The sequence below is a fragment of the Ambystoma mexicanum genome, chromosome 4p (assembly GCF_040938575.1).
Source record: "Ambystoma mexicanum isolate Mex_15411 chromosome 4p, UKY_AmexF1_1, whole genome shotgun sequence".
Taxonomy (NCBI): Eukaryota; Metazoa; Chordata; class Amphibia; order Caudata; family Ambystomatidae; genus Ambystoma; species Ambystoma mexicanum.
In genome coordinates this window covers 1,217,192,834-1,217,218,301 of record NC_090927.1, presented here as the reverse complement: position 1 = coordinate 1,217,218,301, position 25,468 = coordinate 1,217,192,834, and the positions used below count along the sequence as shown (strand labels likewise).

At 46.1% G+C, this 25,468-nt stretch overlaps 1 protein-coding gene across 7 annotated transcripts in view; it reads right to left on the bottom strand.

Moving 5' to 3' along the window:
- The window catches only part of SLC8A1 (solute carrier family 8 member A1), a 1,145,942-nt gene that overhangs the window by 272,933 nt on the left and 847,541 nt on the right, over window positions 1-25,468 (bottom strand). For all 7 annotated transcript variants that reach the window (XM_069606868.1, XM_069606869.1, XM_069606866.1 and 4 more), the window contains one exon: window positions 21,626-21,756. In XM_069606868.1, coding sequence (XP_069462969.1) covers window positions 21,626-21,756 — 131 coding nt within the window. The remainder of the gene's footprint in view (window positions 1-21,625; window positions 21,757-25,468) is intronic.

The window sequence follows — 25,468 nt, the reverse complement described above, 5'->3', positions numbered from 1 at the left end:
GAAAAGGGAAGAAGAGGAAGAACAGAAATTAAGGGATTAAAGAATACAAAGACTCAAAGATGAAGTGCGTAGGGCAAATGAGGGAAGAGAAGTGAAGAGACAGGAAGAGAAAGGGGTTAGGGAGGAAGCAAAGAAACAAAGAATTTGATGAGGAAATGGAATGAAGGAGAATGCAGAGGGCATGCACCATTGATATTGATCGCATGGAGAAAGAGCTAATGGAACCTAATCCAGTAATGGCATGGGAGGACATAGAAGAGTTTTTCCTGGTACAAGAACCAATGCCAGGACCCTCTAGAGTAGATCTAGAGGATAATTTTGGGACTGGAAATATCGGCGACAGAATCGAGAAGGCTTATCGGGAGATGAGGAAAAAAAGTGAACCCAGAAATAAAGGGAAAGATGATCGATTTGAAGGTGTTCAGTCGCGAGGCAAATAGGGGGACCTGTTCAGCATCGACCATAGAGCCTTGTCTTTGGACAGGCTGACTTTAAACAGAGATGAGAAAGATGATAGCTGCACTGGTTGGGGACGTCACATTAAGAAAGGGAAACCTTCCGTGGGGAGGAGGGTGCTGGTGCGTGTGGTCCCGAGGGGTGTTCCCAGACAGACAAGGAAGTGAGGTGGTTGGATCTGGACCTACCTAAACCGAGGATACCAGAGCCCCTGGCGTGGCCAGATGGATCTAAAATGCGACCTCTTAGTGAGAGGGGGGACTTGCCACCCTATGTGAACAGGTTAAGGTAATTACCAGGAAGAAGGCAATCGGGAACCATTGTTCCTGCTATGAACAGGCAGACGATGGGAGACGATTGCGATTTTGGGATTTCGCAATTCCCCTTGTTAGAAAAAGGAGGGGCCAGACCACAGTATATCCCATGGTCCCAGATGGAAAAGGATAATCTAAGGTGTAAGCTCCTGAGTCGGACTCGGGTGCCGGAAAATGGATCTATGAGTTAGAGAAAATGACAGGAGGAAATATGCTAGCTATAGGGAACATTAAGAATCGTCTAGCAGCTATCCTTGGAGAGAGGACTGATGACATTTGGACGAGAGCAGGATATGCAAATGTCACTGCATAGAACTCAGCGCATGATGGGGTGCCATTTAATAATTGTAGAGCGACAGTCTGGAAAGTGCTTCGAGTACAATATCCTGATACGTCAGATATGGGCACTATAATGGCACGTAAGATGCAGGAAGGGGAGGATCTGCTTATTTACATTCAGAATTTTCAAGAGCAATGGTCTTTGGAAACACGGGAGACATGGGGAAAATCTATACCTGCATTATAACATATATTGTGTCAGGGACTACCAAACAAGGTACAGAGACAGCAAAAGAAGTTGGTGGGTATGGAGGCAAAACCATGGCCAGTAATACAGCTGACCATTGCGCACCATTGCCGATTGTTGCAGGGGAAAAATCAAAAGAGAGAAGATGCTAGGAAGACCAAGGAGGCTAAGTTAGTGCAGAAACAGCTATCGAAATATGCTATAGAAGGGGCAATGTTAACAAGTGGAGAAGGGCCAGGATTATAGCAGACAGTAGGTATGCCAAAGTGAATAACCAATGGCAGTTGGATCAAGGAGGGAACAGGTTTATGTCAAGAGCCAGGGGAGGCTTCTTTTTTTTTTAAACTTCTTTTTATTCATTTAGCGTGGCAGCAAAAAAAAGGACAGGCGAACATCGCCAGACAGGTACAATACAGGTACAATAAGTATACAGTGCAGGTAATCAGGAGTTACAACACAGATGAGCATAGCCATTGAGCACTTTTATAACATAAACACCAAAATGTCCCGGGGCTATGGTGGAGGTGTGAACTCTGGTCGGCGGGGAGAGGCGGCCAGGGGAGATGTGGCTGGTGTCACATTCAGATCTGACATATAAGAGCGGAATCTGAGCCAGATATTCCTGGGCCTAGAGCATGTGGGTTGTAGGCGAGACCAAGTTTCCTCCGAGTCCGAAGCCCACGTGACCGCTCTCAGCCATTGGGTGTGTGTGGGAGGCCAGGGGCGAAGAAGCCAGGGGAGGCTTCTGCAGAAGAGGAGGCTTTCAGAATATGCAGAATGATAATCAAGGAATGCAGGGAGGGAAAATCAGAAGACTCGCTCCTGTGTGTTGGACATGTAGAATGACAGGGCTTATTGTGCAAACATGTTGGAGACAAGGGTTTGTACAGAACAGGCAATTCTCCAGAGGGGGGACGCTTATCCTGCAGCATATATCCCACAAGGTAGGGATGGGTTTGCCCAAGATCAGACAGTGTATCTAGCACACGAGCCAAGAATGCATCAGGCTTTGCCACCACAGCTAGCGCCATTGAATCCGCTGCAAGGGCAGTCATATCACGCATCCAGGCAAATACAACAGAGTGCAAACACAGGACAGTTATTGACTCCTAGAGTAGGGGGTGACACAGTAAGGGTGGGAATCCTTTCATAAGCACAGTAATAAGTATGTACCCACAAGAGGACAGTTCACAGGGTGACTTGATGTGTTCAGTACTATCAGTGATGCCCAATCCTCAAGAGGAACCGAGGGTGAACGTTACCACAGGAGGCAAATCCTTTTCTTTTTTAGTAGACACAGGTGCAACTCACTCATGTATATGGGAGGGAACATTTTTGTTATCTGGAAATGCCATGACTGTGCAAGGTTTCTCTACAAGTAGAGTTCCTTTCACTGAAAAATTGCCAGTATCTATAGGAGAGTGTGACATGACTGTCCTGTTATTGTATTCAAGACAGACACCAGTTAATATATTGGGCCGAGATTTAAAAACAAAGCTAAACATGACTATTTCCTTCACTGATGAAGGCATAGTGTGTTCAACGCCAGGAATACATTATTTAAACGCGGGCAAATTTATCATGGCATTTAAAGGGCAAATAGCCATACGAGGGATGCCGCTAGAACCAGAAGTTTTTCATTATGGGGCACGCATTTTGTTAACATGGCTACCCGGTCTCGTGGGCAAGATTATGAGAATACCTGATGAATTTCTATTCAAGCCACAGATTCCCATGGATGAAGAGGAGGGGACAGGTTTTTCCCATTAGAGTTACAGCAAGCTTTAGTGCAAGGGGAATTGGCCATCCTCGAAGGATTTGATGATGACGGCAGGCCATGGAGAACAGTGATTGCTATTGGGGAATGTTAGAGATTGACTGAAGTCACTGACGAGGATATGTTTACGGATGACCCGTTAGATGACGAACTAGCGTTTTGAAATGAGCATTACATATTGGATTATGACAGGAAGACGTGAGGTTCCACAGAAAATGTTGATAGTGCGGCAGCGTCCCGCATTATTTGATGAAGATATGGCGGAAGTGCCAGTTTCTTTATGGACTAAGGGCCCCTATGACATAGGCCTGTTAAAGGGGGTAGGGGAAGTTAAAATTAAATTGAAGCCAGGAGCAATTACCTCGAGCAAGGCAGTATCCCATGTTTCGAGAGGCAGACAAGGGTATTTTTAAGACAATATCGGCCATGATGGATCAGAGCATCTTAGCGACATCAGAGTCACCATGCAATACCGCAGTGTACCCTATCAAAAAATCTAAGTGGGGTTGTGGAATTTAATTCAGGACATGTGGCTGTTTATCCAGATTGTAGAGGCCGAATTTCCTCTCGTTCCTAATCCGGCGACGATCCTATGTAGATTCCCGTTTGAGGTGCGATATTTTACTGTGATTGACTTGAAAAATGCATTTTTCTCAATCTCATTGCATAAACATTCCCAAGATCTGATGTAATTTACATTCTGTCAGACTAAGCTGAAAAGCACAAGATTACCTCAAGGGTACTGTGAGTCACCATCGATTTTTAATAGGGTCCTGCAGATGGATCTAAGCAATATTGATTTGCCAAGTGTGTTGCTGAGATACGTAGATGATATTTTGGTCTGCAGCACATCAGAAGATGAGTGCAGATGTGACGATTCAGCTAATGATTGTTCTAGCAGAGAAGGGACTTAAGGTGGACAAAGAGAAATTGCAGTGTTGTCAAGAAGAGGTGTTGTAGATAGGACAGTTAATCTTGCATGAAGGAAAGAAAGTTACACCTGAAAGGGCTGAGGCGATTTTGAAAACCTCAAAACCGCACATGATAAAGTAAATGCACCAGTTGTTAGGATTGTGCAATTATGTCAGAGGATGGGTATTCGATTATAGTTCATACACAAGGCCATTGCTGCAGGCCTTGAAAAAGGTGCAAGTGAATCAGGGAAACATTGAATGCACTGAGGAAATGGAGGAGGGGTTTGAAGTTAAAAAAGGCAATTTGCACAGCTCCAGTTTTAGGGATTCCCAATTATTCTGAGGAGTTCTTTTTATTTTCGCACACAAATGGAACAGTAATGGAACAGGCAGCAGTACTCATGCAGAAAACTACATTGGGGTACAAGCCCTTAGCATATTACAGTGGGATTTTGGACCCAGTAATGAGGGGTCACTTCCCTTGCGAACAATCATTGCCAGCAGCCACGTTTGCTATTGAGAAGTCTGCCAGTATAGTGATTGGGTGTTCCATGATGTTATTTGTTGAACATGCTTTGTTTGCTGTTTTGGGGAAACCCAAAGGTATACTGACATCTCAAAGAGCTTCTGCTTGTAAGGTGGTTATATAGAGTCCAGCGATTGAAATAGTCAGATGTAGGACGGTGAACCCTGCCATGTTTGCAGCTGAAACACTGGCAGAAGACGAGCAAGCACATGATTGCTCGAATTATGAATAATTCTATGACGAGATACCAAGGGTGAAAGAAAATGCTTTAGCAGCAGGGAGATTCTCTTTATTGATGGTTTTTCAAAGATTGATCAAAATGATGGAGAAAGGCATTCAGGTGCCGCTGTGGTAAAACACAGGGTAAATGGGGGATTTGAAGTAATGTCAAGTGCACGACTATCGTCTAACTTTTCAGCATAGGCTGCAGAAATAGTGGCGCTGATTGTCGAGCTCGAGAAACCCGCAGACCAGGAAATAACAGTGTACAGCGACTCCGCCTATGTGATGTCAACTGTGCACGCAGGGTTAGCATGTTGGAAAAGGAGGGGCTACCTCCGAGTGGACGGCACTCCAATGCAATACGCTGCATTATTGGACACACTTATTAAAGCACTACAGCTCCCAGTAACCATTGCGATAGTTAAGTGGGCAGCACACACTAAGAGAATAGACTTTATTTCACACGGAAACCAAGCCGCAGACGAAGAGGCAAAAAGAGTTGCCTATTCACCAGACATAATGAGTTTTGACACGCCTGATGTGAAAGAGAAAATGGTTGTGATGCTGATTGTGAATGAAAGTTTTAATCACTTATCGCAAACGCAGCTAATGGAAGCTCAGGATGAAGACCCACAGGAAGAGAAAGACCAGTGGACATGGAGGGGGTGTTCTCTATCCCCCTCCGAGGCATTTTGGTGACACGACAGCACTGGTAAACCGGTTATGCCTGTAGCCTTATTAAGGGTGGCATTAGAACAACTACACTACCCTGCACATGTCACTAGGGTGTTACATCTTCCACGTCCTCTACCTTACAAACTCCTATGTTTCCCACAGACTCACGTTTCCACACACCCAGATTACGTAACCCCCGAGGCTTATCTCTGGGCGCGCAGACAAGGCGACACCAGTGCACTCGTAATGTCAGGGGGGTCCATGGCAGACTTGTTGTCTATCGCCCTTCTCTCCGTTGGCAATGTAATTGGAGGTTCCCATTTGGCCGCAATCACCGTTGCCCATGTGGACCTGATCGTCACGTGAGGAGACCAAACGCAATCGGTATCACGTGACGACCCCCACACCTCAACGTTCCTTGTTGAACATCACGTGACTTTCCCCAATGGTTTAAATGCATTCAGAAACACCGACACAGTGCTTCACAGCTGGTCTTTCTCTTGGACATTGCTACGCTTCGAATCTACCAGGAAACATTTGGTTACTCGACAACGGTTTTGCTTAACGGATTGCTCTCTCTAGGCCCTGAACTTGCCTTGAACTCTATCGGAACTCTTGGTTACTCGACTATGGTCTGCTTAACGGATTGCTTTCTCTACGCCCTGAACTTGCCTTGAACTCTATTGGAACTTTTGGTTACTCGACAACGGTCTGCCTAACGGAGTGTTCTCTTAATCCTGAACTTGCCTTGATTAGCTCTGGTACTCTTGGTTTACTCGACCACTGCCTGATTAACGGATTTTCTCCACGAACCACGATTCTTTGGAACCTGGGCCTATGGCCCTTCACTAGGCGTTCGCCTGATCAAGCACTTCAAATCCCAGTGCTTATCGTCATCAACCAGAGGTTGTGGAAACCCATCCTAACCTGCGTTCAGGTCCAATCACTTTCCTTCCTTTCCGGGTGGACCCACAGTACACATACAGTGCACATAGGTAAGAACGTTTAGTTCCTATTTCTAGATACCCTGTGAATTGCATTTCACCCTGTACTAATCCCTCCTTGCCTTACAGCGTTCAAAGGGTCCTTCCGGCAGTTCCTGACTCCAGCCTCGACGAACTACCACACCTGTGGCTCCAAGGATTGCACAGGCAGTATTCATAATTGCTTGTGTGATACTTGGGGACGGAGGTATTCATATCTGCACGACCGGCAACTTTGTAACAGACTGTGAAGCCTTCCCGGTTCGTTCGGACTATGAATCCCTCCGCCGGGGACCCTGTGACCGCGTTAATGCAGGCCCTAGAGGCCCTTAGGACCGATATGGCCACCGCCATTCACCACCGCCTTGATGCCCTCCTGAGTACACATTTTCCCTTGCCCGGTGATGACGATGAACCCGGTCCTGCCTCTCCAGCCCAGCCTGCCCCGATTTCAGCCCCCGTTCCCGTTCCCACTCCAGTGCTGCTCCCGTTGACCCCCCCTCTTGCTGCTCCAGAACGCTTCCAAGGTGAACCCCGGAAATATGGCACCTTCATAAATCAGTGTAAATTACACTTCTTATGCAAACCTCAGGCTTTCCCCGACTCTGTCACTAAGGCCGCCTTCCTTCTGTCTCATTTGTCCGGGGTAGCTGCCACTTGGGCAAATCCATTGTTGGAAAACGATCACCCTGCCTTATATGATTTCGATCTGCTGGTCACAGAAATGGCAAAGGTATTCGATACCCATTACAAGGCCCAGGCACGGGACCTGGAATTACTTGATCTCACACAGGGTAGGCAAACACTGATAGACTATATCACCCGTTTTAACCAATTGGCCGCAGAAACTTCTTGGCCAGAGGAAAAAAAGGCGATCGTTTTCTACCGGGGCTTGTCCAATGCCATGAAGGATGCTCTGTCGGTGGTTCCTGCTCTGCCTTCTGTTTTTTCGGATTTAGTTGATCTCACACTGCAGTTAGACGCCCGCAGATCCGAGCGGAAGGCAGAAGCGACATTTACTAGTCACTCTTCCCCGGCCCCTCCAGCTACCAGTCCCGAACCCATGCAAATAGGCGGGGTCCGCAGTCCAATAACACCGACTGAAAGGGAACGTCGGAGGACCAATAACGCTTGCTTTTATTGTGGACTCAACGGGCACTATGTGAAAGAATGCCCTCGACGTCCCAGAAACAAGAATCCGCTTTTTCAGAAGGCTCGCCCATGAGAGAGGGGGCACCGGCGAGCCCTTCATTGACCCCCACTGAACCCGCCTTTGGTCCAATCAGACCCATAGTAGTGCAGGCCTTATTAAAACCAACCAGGGAAATCACACACACTGTCTATCCTGTGATCGATTCAGGGGCCACTGGCTGCTTCATGGACATCGCTTTAGCCCATAGTCTTAACCTACCGTTAATCAAAAAGGAGCATCCTGAGCCCGTACAAGCAGTCGATGGCACGTCCCTGACTTCTGGCCCGATCAGACATCAAACTGCCCCTCTTGAGGTGGTAATACAAGGCACACATAAAGAAACTTTGTCATTCGATCTCATCACTACACCGCAGTTCGGTATCATTCTAGGTATCCCCTGGTTGAGGCAACATAACCCTTTGATCAATTGGGGAACAGGTCACGTATCGTTTGAGTCAGAGTTATGTCAACATTTTTGCCTGATAGAATCAGACTCCCTTGTTTCTCCTGCCACGATTCTTGGCGCCATGGCCTCCTCCCGACTCACTGATGACACAGCAGAGGTTACCACATTACATACTGTAGGGGCCATCTCGGTTAGCATCCCTGTTGAATACCAAGATTTCCACATGGTTTTCGATAAGGCATCCACGGAGGGTTTGCCCCCGCATAGGGCCTACGATTGTCCTATTGATCTCATTCCAGACGCCCCCATACCAAAGGGGAGGATCTACTCGTTGTCACCTTTCCAGGAACAAGCCCTGAAGGATTACATACAGCAGGCTCTGCGTTTAGGTCATATCCGTCCCTCTTGTTCCCCGGCTGCTAGCCCCATTTTCTTTGTGCCAAAGAAGGAAGGTGATCTACGCCCGTGCGTGTACTATAGACGGTTGAATGCCATCACCATCAAAAACAGGTATCCTATTCCACTCATTTCTACGCTGCTAGATAAGTTAACAGCCGCCTCTATCTTTACCAAGTTGGACCTGAGAGGGGCATACAATCTGATCCGTATGCGGCGGGGGGACGAGTGGAAAATGGCCTTTTGTTCTCGACAGGGGTTGTTTCAGTACACCGTGATGCCCTTTGGGCTCTGTAACGCTCCTGCCACATTCCAACGCTTCATCAATGATGTATTATCTGACATTCTTGATGTATTCGTGGTGGTCTATTTAGATGATATCTTGATCTTCTCATCCTCTCTGGAAGACCATATCGGGCATGTAAGAGAAGTCCTCTCTCGCCTCAAAAGAAACGCTTTGTTCGCCAAACCTGAAAAGTGTTTGTTTCATTCTCAAGAAGTAGAGTTCCTGGGTTTTCACATTACACCCGGTGGGTTGACCATGAATCAGGCAAAAGTACGTGCAATCACGGAGTGGCCTACCCCCGTCAACCTCAAACAACTCCAATCGTTTCTCGGGTTTGCCAACTTTTACAGGCGATTCATCGCCGGCTTTTCTGCCATCGTTTCTCCCCTGACCGCCCTCACCAGCCCTCATGTCCCCTTTATTTGGACACCTGACCACCAAGAGGCCTTCGAGGCACTCAAGTCTAGGTTTGTTTCTGCCCCTGTGCTACAACACCCTGATCCGGAGGTGCTGTTTGTTGAAGAGGCGGATGCCTCCTCTTTTGCGTTAGGCGCTATTCTTTCTCAACCTTGTTCTGCAACTGGGCTTTTGCATCCTATAGCTTATCATTCACGGAAATTCTCGACAGCCGAGTCCCATTATACCGTAACAGAAAAGGAACTGTTGGCCATTAAGGATGCGCTTCAAACCTGGCGTCACCATCTCATGGGGGCAAAGCATCAAACGGTGGTGTACACAGATCATAAAAACCTGCAGGATCTTGCCTCTCTGAAATGTGTGAACAGTAGGCAGGTGCGTTGGCATTTATTCTTCGCCGCATTCGATTTTGTGGTAAAGCATAGGCCAGCTCTCGCTCATGGTAAAGCGGATACACTTTCACGTTCTCCTGGGGGAGTATCGCTTTCCACATTTCCGGACACATTATTGGGAAAGGGCCATGTCATCTGCCTATGTACACCGACCCCAACCATGCTTACCACGATTAAAGATTGGACCTGCCAACACCCGCACATACTCACTGAATGGGACATTACACTCCAGTAGGGACTGCCGTTCATTCAAGGGAAACTATTCCTCCCCACTAGCGATGTACGCAATCAAGCGCTTGCCTGGTCTCATGATGCTGCCATCAACGGACATCCAGGGCAACAACGTACCTTGGAGTTATTACGACGCTGGTATTGGTGGCCGTCAATGAGAAGGGATGTAGCGAACTATGTAAACACCTGTGCGATCTGTGCCCAATGTAAATCACGCAGGGGACGTCCTTTGGGTTTGCTCCAACCTCTACCCGTTCCCCCCAAACCATGGCACACGGTCTCTATGGACCTTATCACAGACTTACCCCGCCGACAGGGGTATGATACCATCTGGGTCATCGTTGATTCTTATGCTAAAATGGCCCGTTTCATTCCCTGCACTGGCGTGCCATCAGCCCCGACCTTGGCCCGTTTGTTTTTTAGGTCTGTCTTTTGTCTATTCGGCCTCCCACAAGTCATCATATCAGACCGTGGAACACAATTCACCTCCTGTTTTTGGCGTTCTCTGACCAAGCTCCTGGGTATTGATGCCCGCTTCTCCTCGGCCTATCACCCGGAAAGTGATGGACTGACGGAAAGGGTTAATCAGGCTCTAGAACAATATTTGCGCTGCCTGACCCTTCAGTATCAAGATTCCTGGTTCGATCTGCTCCATCTCGCTGAATTTGCCTACAATAATGCATGGCACTCGGCCACCGGCTTTTCTCCTTTCTATTCCATGTATGGCCAACACCCACGCACCCTTCCACTTCCGGACTTTCCTTCTGCCACCCCTGCTGCTACTGCTTGTGCCCACGATCTAACTAAGGTTCATGCCCAAACCATGATCCATCTCCGTAAGGCACAGACGGCTATGAAGAAGAAGGCGGACAGGAAACGAACAGTAGCACCTGTGTATCATGTAGGGGACCGGGTTTGGTTGTCAACTCGCCACTTACACATCCCGGGCTGTCGCAAGCTTTTGCCCCGCTTTGTCGGCCACTACAGAATTGCTAAAGTCCTGAACCCTGTTGCCTTGCGCCTTGCTATTCCATCTGCTTGGCGTATACACCCGGTTTTTCATACTTCCCTCCTTAAACCATACCTTGCCCCTACCTGGGTTCATACTCCTCCTGCTCCTGTTTCAGTCTCCACACCCGATGTCTTTGAGGTCAGTGCCATTTTGGGTTCCCGTCTGCACAGAGGTCGGCTCCAGTACCTCGTGGACTGGTTGGGCTATGGTCCGGAGGAGCGCTCTTGGGTTCCATCTCGGGACGTCCAGGCCCTGCATCTTGTTGTGCGCTTCCATAAGGACATCCCTCCTGCCCACGAGGTCATGGGCCTTTGAGGGGGGACTCTGTCACATCTTCCACATCCACGTCCTCTACCTTACGAACTCCTATGTTTCCCACAGACTCACGTTTCCACACACCCACATTACGTAACCCCCGAGGCTAACCTCTGGGCGTGCAGACAAGGCGACACCAGTGCACTCGTAATGTCAGGGGGGTCCATGGCAGACTTGTTGTCTATCGCCCTTCTCTCCGTTGGCAATGTAATTGGAGGTTCCCATTTGGCCACAATCACCGTTGCCCATGTGGACCTGATCGTCACGTGAGGAGACCAAACGCAATCGGTATCACGTGACGACCCCCACGCCTCAACGTTCCTTGTTGAACATCACGTGACTTTCCCCAATGGTTTAAATGCATTCAGAAACACCGACACAGTGCTTCACAGCTGGTCTTTCTCTTGGACATTGCTACGCTTCGAATCTACCAGGAAACTTTTGGTTACTCGACAACGGTTTTGCTTAACGGATTGCTCTCTCTACGCCCTGAACTTGCCTTGAACTCTATCGGAACTCTTGGTTACTCGACAACGGTCTGCTTAACGGATTGCTTTCTCTACGCCCTGAACTTGCCTTGAACTCTATTGGAACTTTTGGTTACTCGACAACGGTCTGCCTAACGGAGTGTTCTCTTAATCCTAAACTTGCCTTGATTAGCTCTGGAACTCTTGGTTTACTCGACCACTGCCTGATTAACGGATTTTCTCCACGAACCATGATTCTTTGGAACCTGGGCCTATGGCCCTTCACTAGGCCTTCGCCTGATCAAGCACTTCAAATCCCAGTGCTTATCGTCATCAACCAGAGGTTGTGGAAACCCATCCTAACGTGAGTTCAGGTCCAATCACTTTCCTTCCTTTCCGGGCGGACCCACAGTACACATACAGTGCACATAGGGAAGAACGTTTAGTTCCTATTTCTAGATACCCTGTGAATTGCATTTCACCCTGTACTAATCCCTCCTTGCCTTACAGCGCTCAAAGTGTCCTTCCGGCAGTTCCTGACTCCAGCCTCGACGAACTACCACACCTGTGGCTCCAAGGATTGCACAGGCAGTATTCATAATTGCTTGTGTGGTACTTGGGGACGGAGGTATTCATATCTGCACGACCGGCAACTTTGTAACATAGGGAGAGCCTTGCAGCAACAATTGCGGAGGACTGGTTCATACCGAACCTGTTAGAACACGTTGCTTTTTATGTAGCAAATTGCATTGTATGTCAAAAGTTTACTGCTGGGCACACGCTGCAAACAACAGAGGAGTAATTCCTCAAAAAAATGGTCCTTTTCAGCACTTACATATCGATTATGTTGATATGCTGCAGGTCTGTCACGCATACAGGTATATGATAGTGGTGGTGTGCCCCTTCTCTAGGTGGATTGAGGCTGGTCCATGCATACATCTTGATGCCACTGGCACTGAAATGCTCTTAGTCCGAGAAGTATTTCCTAGATGGGGAATATGTGAGGTGTTGAGATCAGATAATGGCCCCCATTTTGTGAATGAGGTGTTTGAGCAAATTAGCTTATTGTTCGGCATAAAACACAAGTTTTCTTCTGCTTATCACCCGCAAGCCAATGGACTATTGAGAGACTCAACGGTCTGTTCAAAGATAGAATAGCTAATTTGAAACTGATGCTAAAAAAGGGATGGCTGCTTTGCCTGCCCCTTGCATTATATGCATTATGAAATCAGCCAGGCTCCGTCCACCACCTCACACCCCACGAATTAGTCACAGGGAGGGGAATTAGAACACCTCTAACTCCTCCATCGAGGACTATGAGTGATTCCCAGACAACTGCAGAACTGTTAGGAGATGAGTTACATGAGTACTTAAAATGTATGCCCGCTAATATCTGTGTCGTTTCAGATCAAGTCAAGTGGACGGGGTGTCGGTCTCAGTACATAGATGAAGACCATACAGCAACCAGACCTGAAGAATTATGTGTACCAAGACTTTTTGCTGGAGATCAAATTTTTATTAGAAATTTTACACAAAAGTGGCACAAGCCTAGATTTAGTGGCCCTTTCATAGTGGATGACATCATTCCATCAGCGTTTAAAGTCCTAGGGAGATGATGAACTTGGATACACCTGAGATACGTGAAAGTCTACGCTGGAGAGGCCACCGCACCCTCAACCCATTCGGAAGCAAGCCAAGGAGAAGAAGTTCAGCACGTGCAGACTCGATCGATGACAAGGAAGAAGGACGCAAAGACTGTCCAGTAGACAGAGGAAAAGTGTACACCTCGACGGTGGCTCCCCTGAAACACTCTTTGTAGCTGTTAATCAAGGAGGGGAAAAGATTTGGTTCTTGACCCACAGGAGCGTGCTAACTTTGGACTGTGAAGTATTGAAGTCCTGAGGAAGAAAAATGACATATCTTGAATTTATCTTTGATGATTGGAAAAGAGAGCAGTTCCTCGACTCATTTCATACTGAGTTTCTCTTTGGAGGCACCCATGGTGGTGTCTGATGTCAACACTTATCAGCTTGTTTTTGCTGTTTTTCTCTTCCTTTTGCGAGCATATCCTGCACTGGATGGGAAAACTAGTTATGTTTGTGTGTTTTTGCAAGATCCTAAAAATGGTCCCATCATGAGGAGATTGCTCTCAGCCATCATTGAGCAAATTCTCCAGCTATCTGAGTATTGTACTGAAGGTACAAATGGTCCTGTCTAACGATGATGCCCGTAAACTAATTGCTATGATCTTTTACTATTTGCTACAAATACACCCCATCGTGTGTGGAGAAATACAAACACTTTTGTGTTTATGCAAGAACCCATAAACAGTCCAGCAATAAGCCGACTGCTTGTGGAAATCACCAAGCAAATTCGTCAACTGCCTCAACATCTGATAACCTTGCCTGTTTAAAACAATTTTTCCTTCCTTAAAAGTAATTACAGGCAAGATGTGGAGTATTGATAGTAATAATATAGCAGACAACGAGAGAGCACAGCGATGTGCGAGAAACCACCGCTGTTGGAGCCTGATGTATTGGTCTATAATATATGCATGCATCATATTCATCATTGTTCTTTTGTTTTTCACGATACATACTGTTTATTAATTTGTTCCAAAGAGAGCAGTGGTTCCCTTGTTTCTTCCTACAAAAAACAAAGGTACAGATATGGCAGTTTTACGAAAGCCAAGGCCCCATGTGATTGTCCCTACTCCAGTAGCTTATGTGGAGGCACCTGATTCTGTGGTAGTTATCCCTAGAAAACCTTATGCAGGAAGGACTCTTATAGATTTCCTTACTGAGCGTCAGATACAGATTCTGAGGGAGAGACAAAGAAAGAGACCTAAGAGAAGTGCAAGGGAAGATGATCATGAATTAAATAATTATCTAGACAGTACAGCACACTTGGGTAACAACATGTGGTATCAACACAGGAAAGAGGTGGGAAAGAGACTTCAGAGGAGGATTGCTATGTATGTGCACTCCTGCGTTATGCTATTGGAAAGTCTAAGATATTCATAGCCATTGAAATAGTTGAGCAGACAGCACACTGCCTCACTCACCTTGCACTCTGCCATACAAGAGGTCAGTTCCAGGGTCGAACAGAATCTTTGATATGGGTGACAGAATGGTATCAGGTATTATTATCCCCACCAATAATATCGCCATATATATAGTTGTGGGGTATGGGCAAAGGTAATATTATTAGTGGGGATAATTTATGGGGTTATTGGGACCAAAGGTTGTGGGGGTGTCCCCTGCTCTATTAAAAAAATTATGGGGGTTGCAGGAGTGTCCCCCACAGGTTCCATGGCTTAATGCCGCAGCAAAAATATAATGATATTTTTGCAGGGATATTAACACATGGAACCGACAGAATGGACAGCACCACATGAAGATGATTATGTGCAAGATATAAAGACAAGAGCAAGAGCACACACCAAAAATCATGTGATAAGATATGAACAGCCTGGTATGAAGGGAGAAGGAATTAGATGGGAAATAAACAGAAGGCTCAATTGTCAAGGAAAACCCGGTGAAGAGGTTTGAAGCTGTAAAGAAAGAGGCCAGATGCAGATCTGGGAAACAGTGCTTTCTCCAGACATATGGGAAGAAGGTCTCATCATATGCAGAGCTGTGGCAGTAACTGGTCATCGCAAACCAGTTATTGAACGAGTGGAAAATGGATGCAAACCTTTATGGCCAAAGCTTGCAAAGATTCTGACGTGGGTCGATGACAAAGAAGGCCAGTTGCAGATAGTGCCTTTGGCTAGTGCAGAGCTAGGTTTCAGAAATAATGGCATGAGAAAAGTTGGAGAAAATCAACAGTGCGGTCAAATCATTGATGTACCAGGAATGAAGGATGGGACAGGAGTGATAATGTATAACTACTGGGCCTGTGGATACAGAGCTTATATGAAGCAGCCCAGCGATTGAAGAGGACTGTGGTCTATAGTGATTGTTCATGTTCCAGCATTGGTGATTCCTGAAAGGGACACGAACATTGGTGAGCTTCCAAAAGCAGATGTTCTCCTGAGGAAGAAGAGCTCTATTGAACTCTTGAATTGAATGAAGAGGGAGAACTATTTCTCAGCTAAATCAATAGAAGCTTTTGATGCCATTCAATATGAGCACAGATTGTTCAGTCAGACTTCATCAATATTCACGACAATCTTTATGCCGAGGATCCAGACGGCAGCAAATACCAAATGGTTACAAATAACCAGATGGGAGCTTTTTGCAGAAAATCAACAGCACCATAAAAGGATTCAATGCTATCAAGGAGGAGCTGAGAGCCATACGACTTATGACTCTACAGAACAGAATGTCCTGGACATGATCACAGCTATGGATGGATGTGTTTGTGCCAAAATCGGAGAATCATGCTGCACATTCCCACCTTCTCACGAAGACGAGAATGGCAGCTTGACAGAGGCCATCACAATGCTGACAAACCTACACATCAAGATGGAGGACGAGCTGGAAGTCATTGCTGATGACAGTTGGTTTGGATCAATCTTTTCATTGGTTCCAAAATGGATGGCAAGATAATGATCATGTTTGGATTCTGTGTGATCAGAATAATAATCACACAATGCAAGAAGACTGCAAAGAAGGCAGTAGGAATGAAGATTGTGATTGATGTTGAATCAGGATTTGAACCTAAAGAGCTGACAGATGAAGAGATCAGAGACTACGTAAAGGCCAGCATACATGCACCAGAGGGAACACATTTCCTGTACCCAATGAACCACAAGAAGGATGTGGGGAGATGGATCTACTGTTGTACTAATGGACAATGCATGCTTATGACTTGGAGTACTGATGAGCATGTGAAATCAGCAGGATGTCTGAAAGGAGTCTTAAAGATATAGGTGCCAAGGAGCACGTCTTCAGATGAGGATGTCTTGATGTGAAGAAGGATGAGAGAGAGGTCGATGAATTGCCATAGGGGGGAGTGTAGAGAAGGAGCCAAGTACCCCCACCAAAAGCTCTGCCCCCATGCTGCCTATATGTTGGGAGCTAGAGAGTGAGGCACGTGCAGTACCATTGAAGATGCCTTTACATCAGAAAATCATGGAAACAAGGTATCCATTATGGAAACAAGGTATCCATTAAAGAAACCATATATGCATTGTTGAAGATATGATGGCCTTTTGGACAAAGTCCCGGAAGAAGTGTGAAAATGTGTGAAAAAGAAGAATGGTGACATCATGCAAAGCAGAAGCTGACACACCCAGAAAAAATGCAAGAGGCTGAAGAACGTAAACATTCCATGAGATTTGAAGAGGAGGTGTTAAAGATGAGCAACATTTCAGGCTCAAGATGAAGATGCTCATGCTACAGGAAGGATTAAATTCAAAACCCCCTGCATTGTCTACAAGGCTTTGTGGGGCCTGGGTCCAACATACCTTCAGCTATCCCTCTGCAAATACCTCCCATCTCGAGCACTCCGCTCCTCCACCTCTAACTCCCCCAGGGTCAGTCGTTTCTCCAAGAAACGAGCTGGGGGTAGATCTATGTCTTCGGCTGGGGCCTCCCTCTAGAACAGCCTCCCTGCCACTCTAAAACTTGAGGAGAATCATCTCCGGTTCCGGAAGCACCTCAAAACCTTCCTCTTTGCTTCTGCCTTCTCCTCTCCCCTGTTGATTCTACTCTCCCTCGGCACCATGCACCTGGACACCCTCTGTGCTCTGGGCCCAGGTACCTGCTCATCTTGCCACCCGCACGCACTGCCTCCGGGCCACCCCCTGCACTGGGGTCTGTATCTGTACCCATACAGCCCTCCCCTTTTCTTCCTGCCCTTTCAGACCTACATGGCCTGCTGCCATAAACCCAGCACTTGCCACTTGCTGGCTGCACTCCCATTGTTTGTTGCCTTTTTATTTATTATTTTAGTATTCTTTTTTCCTTCTCGCTTCGCACTCTCCTTTTGTTCCCCCTTCCATGGACTTCTCCCCCTTCCCCCTCTACGCTGCACTTGCACGTTCTTCAATGTCACTGGGCCTAGTAAGATGGTTGTTTTTGTTCTCCCCTGTTCCCCTTCCCTTGCCTTGTCACGCTCTGAAACACTTGTGTATGAGCGCGATAGAAATAAAATATCAATATCAATATCAATACAGAAACGATTAAGAAAATGCAAAGTTAGTTTACAATTGTTCAGACGAAGTAACGCAAGCGGACAAAGTAATCTTAAGGCTGGCTACGTAGTGAATATATTGCAGCGATGCACCAACGTATATGCATACGAATGTATGGATATGGATGTTCCACAATGCACTTTAGCAGAGCTTGGACCTCGTGAAAAGACAGGATTTCAGTGTGGCGCAGTTGGAAAACAGCTAATGGCGAAGGAGAATTCAAGAAAGGCTTGGCTGGCCCAGCACCAAGAAGTTGATGCCCCCGTGAGCCTGGGTGTCCATTCAGTAGTTACATAAGCGTGAGAAAAGAACAAACTCATGTTTGACGTAGGGTGGAAAAACACTGAAGAATGAAGAAGTTCATCATTCAATAGTATTAAATGCAGCAATGAGCTCAGAAACGTAGTCTCCAGTCACATGGTCAGATGAAAATAGATATTGGGTCGAGCTGCACTGAAACTAGGTGACAAACTTTGCCTATACTCCCTTTTATTCTCAGGCACAGAGAACATTCACAAGGCCAAGTCCAAAGCTTAATTGACTGGCAGACTGCAAGAGTGATGATGGATGTCAGACTAATTGGGTGGGAAGCTATGGTTAAGACCAGCCCACCAGCACCTGGGGTACCAGCCTGCGTGCTGCTTGCGTGTGGAATATTCCAGAGGAGTACAAAGGTGCCAACCAATTATAGAGGGCCACATAACAGAGAGCCCTATAATTTGTATAATTAATAAGAAGTTGTGTAATTTGATCATGCACACAATGACTTGTATTAGAGGCGGTCTTAGTTAGCCACCTGATGTTAGAGACCCAATCACTATTGCTGTCAAGTATGGAACGTATACTTAGAGGTTCCCTCTAAGCCTATCACTTTCCCAGGTAGGTTTTTGTAGTTTGCCATGTAGGATGACATCATCTATGATGTGTTTTTACTATGAAAGTCATGTTTTTTATGAAATGCATCAAGAGAAATCGAGCGAACATCCGTTGATATCCGTTGTAACTCCCTGTTTTAGATCATTACAAATAAAACAGCGCTGAGTTTTGGCAACTTCCTGAGTCGGTTTGATTATTGATGTTTGAGTATGATCTGCATCCCCATCTATCTCTAATTGTTGCTACCTCATCTTAAAGGACCCTAGGTACACGGGTTCAGTAGTATTTTGCTGCTCTTTCATTTGAATTGCAGCTAGGCCTGTGATTATTTAAACAGGCAGAGTGGTGCTTCACCCTAATTATTGGAGACCCCATCTCATGGTCTGGGGTTGCGTCGATCATTGAGAAGACTGACCTTCCACTCTTCTATCCTGTTTGTGTGTACCACTAACAAATATGAAATTGTTTACAATCTCACAACTACGTCAATATAGACAGATTCGGCTGACTCCTATATTCCAAGAGAGCTTCTGCTGAATAAGCCTGAGGCACATTTTCACAGAGTCACTGATTCATCCAAATATCTGAAGTGTTGGCATCCGGCAAACATTTAGAACTTCCCCACAGAATCATCTGGGGAAATGCAAGGGCACACAGTGGTATAAAATGAAGGCTGTGCAAGGGAGGGGAGGCAGTTGTCATTTCCCACAAGGCAGGGATCACAATTGCTGAGGGCCAGGAGCTATCTCCTGCTGCTAGCCCACCAGAGCCTGGTTAGCTTGCCACCAACAGCTACCAGGAGCTACTTTTGGGTGTCAGGCTAACTGATGCCTTACAAACCTACCTATGTGACATTAAATGTGTGTGTTAGGAATGTGTACAAATAAGCATTAAAGTACATTTAAAATACATTTAAAGCATAATGGAGTATACATAATGGATATCAGGTTAAGGTTTTCATCTGATTTTGCAACTTAGATTTGTGCAATGCTATTTACTCACTCCTGGTTCCCCGGAGGTAGCTCCTGCCTACTGGGTGATGCCTGACAACCAGGAGCTGGTTTCAGCTCTTGCTAATCAAACCCTAAATTCAAACTCTTCAAGGCCCTTTACCGTTCCTGCTGCCTTACGAGTCCTGCTAGGCCCTTGTGGGATGGTGGGACATGTTATAAAAATGTTCTATTGCCAGAACAACCCATCACTTGCACCACAAATATTATGAGATACAGGCCCAAAGTCGCTGGGTCCACGAGCGAAACCAGGGAGCTCGTTAACCCAAAAGAACATAATGTTTTCTATGGTCAATGTTTGGAGTATGATTATTGTATGTGCTTGGCTCAAGGAATCACCCCAAAATATATTAGCTAAAAATATGAGAGCCTAGAAGTAAATCCATGAGAAAACAGGTGATGCAACAGAAAATAGGAAGACTCATTTGGTGGCATTGCATAGTGAACATAAGTTAAGGTGAATAGAGCCTCAACCAGTGTTTGTCTTTTACCAGTTTCTAGTCATTATATTATGGATGTTAAAGGTGGAGAGCAGATCAGGTTCCTAGTGCAGGCAACAAAGAAAGTTGGGGTTCCAAGTCTGGGCTCACATAATCTCCTAGCATACTCACATTGGCGAGGAGATTTTATGAAGGGCGAGTATCATTTGCATGATACTCGACCATGCTGACGAGTATGGGGTTGTTTGAAACTTTTGACTTTTACCGCAAGCGAATTTTGGTTGCAGTAAATGGCAAGTTCAAGTTTAATTGTGCATGGCTGGCCTTTGGGGGGGGGCATTGAACCAAATATTTAATGTTCTTATGGCGGCATGCACCAATTTACAGAAAGCACCAGTAAATATGTTGACATCCGTCACCAGGGTTTAGTGCTTATCACTTAGATTGAGTATGTAAACGAAGGAACTCTCCCTGCATGTCTAGTGGGATTTATAAGAACGTGTGAGGCCTGCAAGCAGGCAACAGGTGGAGAATGTGGTCTGGTTTCCTCTGGAGGTGATCAGAGACTGACCCAGTGAAGTTGCTACAGATGTGTCCCTGCCATTACCGTGAGGCACCTGTATGAAACTGGGACCTGGTTAACAGCCCTTAGTAAAGCTCAGGCTGATCAAACATAAGTAAGACCTTGCTAGCATCAGCCAAAACAGTTCTTAGTACTGGTACTACCTATAATGAAGAGGTCCATGGGGATGAAAAGAAGTTCCACATAGTAAGGGCCTTTTTTTCGGTGTGGGGTTTAGCCTATCCAGGGCTAGTTGTGTATTTCCACTTATGGCCATATAGATTCCACAGTAGTGGCAGATGTGGCACCATTATTGAATACTTATGAGAAACAGAGGGTGAGACCTTTATAGAAGCTCATAAGTGAGACCCCCGCAGAAGAAGAGCCTGGAATGAAGAAGCAAGCACCCATCTTTGGCCCAGGGGATCCATCTGATCTACAGAGTGAGAGGCACTAAGAAGACATGCATGTCCCACTCACACAAGGCTCAACAGGATGAGCCATCAGGATGAAGAAATATTGGTCTCTGCAAAGTCAGAGCGTTGTTCCTTTGCTTCCATTACACCACAACATGTGTGCTGATAGGTTGACAAGGTCTATATCTACGCTAAAACTCCCATTAATTAGTTAGTATTGGTAGAAAGTTAGAGGTAAGAGTTAGAATTAGATGTAAACAACAAGCATAAGCACATCGATATTATATAACATATGCAAGGTTGGAGGCACTTGCGTCAGGACCTTATGCACAATAGCATCTGATACATACCTCTGACTTTGAATTATGCTGGCACAGACACAAGTTATTCGTGCCACAGTTCATGCTGGAAGCAGCCCTGATTCTGATGGACTGTGCTGCAATGTACACCATTTGAACACGTTTATCTGTGTGACAGTTCATTTGCTTTTTGGTATTACTTTCAGTGTCATCCAATGGACACCAGTTGGTTCTGTTGACGTGCGCGCACATGGTTATCTATGTAGCTTAGCAATAGCTCACTGCTCCTCTATGACATGAAACCTTTGCCACAGCACCATGGAGTGCACACATTGTTGCATTATAATAAAATAAGTTGACACTTTGTACATACCTTAAACTCGTAAGATTCTTCAATGATAATTTCAAGTCGTGCATGCTCTCCCAGCACGGGACGCCCCATTTCCGCAATGCGACGCTCCTCTTCCTCTTTGCTTGTAAGGGGCTGTGTGTCGTCGTTCTCCTCTGCAGAGGCAAAGAGCACAGATCCTCAGTGAGCAACTTCTGGGTAGCTCAAGCTATAACTCACACCCACCATGTTCTTCAATTATGTGACCATATTCTAGTATAAGCCACATATCCTTTTTGTATAGACACAGGTAGGCCCAGGTCTTGAGGACCATTAATCTCAGGTTCATACATTATCTTCAGAATTGCGCAGCGTGAGCTCAAGTAATCCCTGGTTTCCCACCCCACTGCCTTAATGAATATGTCGTGCTTGGCAGCACAGCTCAAATTCTAGATTTACAACAGGATCTCATCCATGAATTCCTTGCCTAGAACCCAAGAGTCACTCAACAATCACAAGCAAGATCCATCTGCGCATTTGACATTGCGGACTGTCCTACCAGATCAGGAACGTAGCACGCCGAGCAAGGGGCCCTTTGGCACTGGTCCCTAAATCCCACAGCAAATGGATTCAAGGGAAATGTTAGCCAACATGTCAGTAATTGGCAATGTTCTGCCAAAAATCACCTCTTGCATCGCTACCTACAATCAACTCCCTCCAAACAAGGTCAAGCGTCAGCAATGACTTCCTCCCAACAACTCGAGGGATTTAATGAGTTTCCTGAACAAATAAGCGATCAAAAAGCAGTGGCTTGGCAGATGCACTCAAAGCTCTGAAAATGTAAAGACTTTATAACCATTATCCTTCTGGATTCAGGGCATGGCCATGCCACTCTTTTAATTATTCTGCTGCAGTTTAGAGGATGGCTTCAAACAGCAATCCCCTTTAAAGTAATCTCCTTGACTTCTGCACATCAGGGGCGGTGGCTTCATTTGTGAGAATTACTCTCAGCAGTGCATGCAGCTGATCAGATCAGCCTGCATTAGCAGAGGTTATTGAAGCCAAATGGTATTAGGCAGGATATCAACAAGGGACACGCATGTGCCCTGGCCCTGCCAAGACAGGATAAACACCTGGCACGTGGAAATGACCGCCTCTCAGGGCCAACTAAACACTTTGCATCTTATCGCCATCTGTGAGTGCATTTTGAAAAACGATGCACTGCAACACATATTTCCCAGTCTGCAGCGAGAGGTAATAAATTACTTTTTTTTTTTAAACAGTCTGAAATCATGCAACATGAATGTCACATTGACTTACCGTACTGACTTATGACAAGCATGTAAATTAAGTTTAACGATAAGTGCTTATCAGATATTTTGGTGAATGGGAAGAGAAGACGAGGGACCGATGAAAGGGAGTGAAAGAAAGAAATACATAGAGAGAGAGAAAGAGGGGGGAGAAGGACTGAAAGAGACACTATTAGCGAGAGAAAAACAAGAGTGTGAGGGAGAGAGACTGAGATATAGAGAGAAGGGGAGGGAAGAAAGAAATGGATAGATGGAAAGAGTGAATAGAGAGCAGGGGATGGGGAAAGGACAGAGGGAAGGTGATAGTGGGGTGATATAGAGACAGAAAGAGATAGAAAGAGTAAGAGATAAAGATAAAGGGGAGAGGGAGGGGTACACTGAGTGTGAGGGCAAAGGGAGGGCATATTAGAATACTTTGAGGTTATAAAGAGGTGGATAAAAAGGGAAAAGCGATCAATCATATAATGCAATTTTTCTTTAATAGTATTTGAGTCTTCGAGTTGCATCCTTCTTAGCCAGGATTTGACACATGGTGCAATGGTGAGAAAGTCCTCCCTGTCATATTTAGATGGGAGCTGACAGGTGGCTTACACAATGCATCTCAGAAGGGGGAGGGCTAAAACCTTCCTTGTGCCATGGTCAGCCTAATTAACTAACAAATACTCAATGGATCCGCCCTGTCCTTTGTTAGATGCTGCAGCTTTGCATACCAGAGTTAATTCAAGCACATCCATGGGAGGCCTGGTCACAGGACTAACAAAAGACAGGAAAACCCCAACAACCTTTGATATGCACTGTGTCAACCTGAAGCCAGCTCCTGCCTCTCAGTATCAAGGGCAGTGACCTGTCCTGTCTGGAACTATGTATTTACAGGAGTCATCCCCGCAAGGTGACCCCATTCAGAAGGTACGAGTATGTAGTTTGGCAGCGACCCAAGTCTGGTCTCGCCATAGCTTCAAGGGAGACCTGACGCTTTAATCAGGAACCACAGGGAGCTCAATTAACCAGGGAGACCCTTTGATTCACAACAGATAGGAAGATGGTGGGACTTAGTGTTACATGTTTTCACCCCTTTACCTTTTCGGTTGCAAAGCACTCTGGTTATGACCTCATGGATGCATACAGGAGATTGTTGTCGGCGACCCAGGATTGGTTCATTAAGTAAGGCTTAGCCTACAATAATCACTGTGGCCCACTTGACTTTAAAAGAGGGCTGAGCCCTTTTTTGGGAGATCATCTGAAGACTTTGCAAGGAGTAACAAGAAGAACTCATTTGGACCCTGGCTCAAGGTACAGTCTTCTTTACAGCTTCCGCCAGTGAAGTAAGGCCAGGATTTCCAAAGAGGTAATCAAGATCCCTCCCCTAAACGTCTCCCAGGGAACAGAGGGAGATACTGAATCCAGTGGACCCTCCAGCAGCTCCAAAACTGATACCGAGCCAGCACAAAGTGTGCCCTGCTAGGCTCTGCAAGCAGGCTTCCTAGGTGGGAAATGCCAGAGAGTCTCCGAACCAAACTAAGGACAAGGCCATTGCCTGCAACACTCTCCTCAGCTTTGGGCCATCTGCCTTATAGGACGACACAAACCCAGTGAAGAAGCTAGGTGGAGTGCATCAATAAGCATCAACCAGCATCCTGCTTAAAGGACATTTTCGAGCGAGTCCAGCCCCTCAAGCTGCAACTGACTGCACTGCTTATTTATTTCATGCTGCAGTCGCTTACGCTGTCTGAGACGTTTCCACCAGTGATTCAGACCCACCAACCAGCACTGAGACAATGATCTGTGACACAGAGCTGCTGTGTAGGCCAGCTTGCAGCCGTCTGTCCAGCCACGCACACCAAACTGCCTGCCGCCTGACCTGCAGCTGTCTCCCGTCTTGAACTCTGTTGCAGAAGCTGCAAAGCATCCTGAAACCGACTCTACACTGTTGAGCACCAAGAACCTCTACAAGCACATGGTACATTGTTGTGATGTCCCACTGGTCCTTCTACAAAGGCCCCTAGTGACATTTTATGACCCATTGCTCCCTTCGTGTTGAAACCAAGTATCCTTGAACTATTGTGATTAATTACTTTACCGACTACCCTCCTGTCAGTATCCAGAGTGCATCCCTTTACCTTCTATGAAACTGTCTGTCCTCTAAATTCTTTTACAGGGTGGATTGTATTTTGTAGTTTGCAAAACTGTCTGTTGGATGATAATAAAGTAGATATTGGTATAAAATCATAACTGGACATTCCCTTTTATCATCGGGTAATAATTGCATTTTCAATGTGTTGCAACTAACCAACGATCCATGACCTTGCGGAGATAAGCCTGCCGTTCCAGCCACATTATGAAAATTGGACAAGGAGGTTTATAATTTGCTTGCATTTCCCATCTGTTCGGATCCCTTCTAGTGTACTAGAGGTGTGGGGCTGATTGATGGTTTAGAAACCGATATTCATCCCTGGACCACTGATGCCCTGTTAGTTGATTTGTCACACTCACATCTGGTGAGTCTCTCATTTCCCTCAAGCCCTGTTACCTCACACTCAATTTAGCCCCGAAAACAACTTCTTGGCCGCGCTGCCTGCCC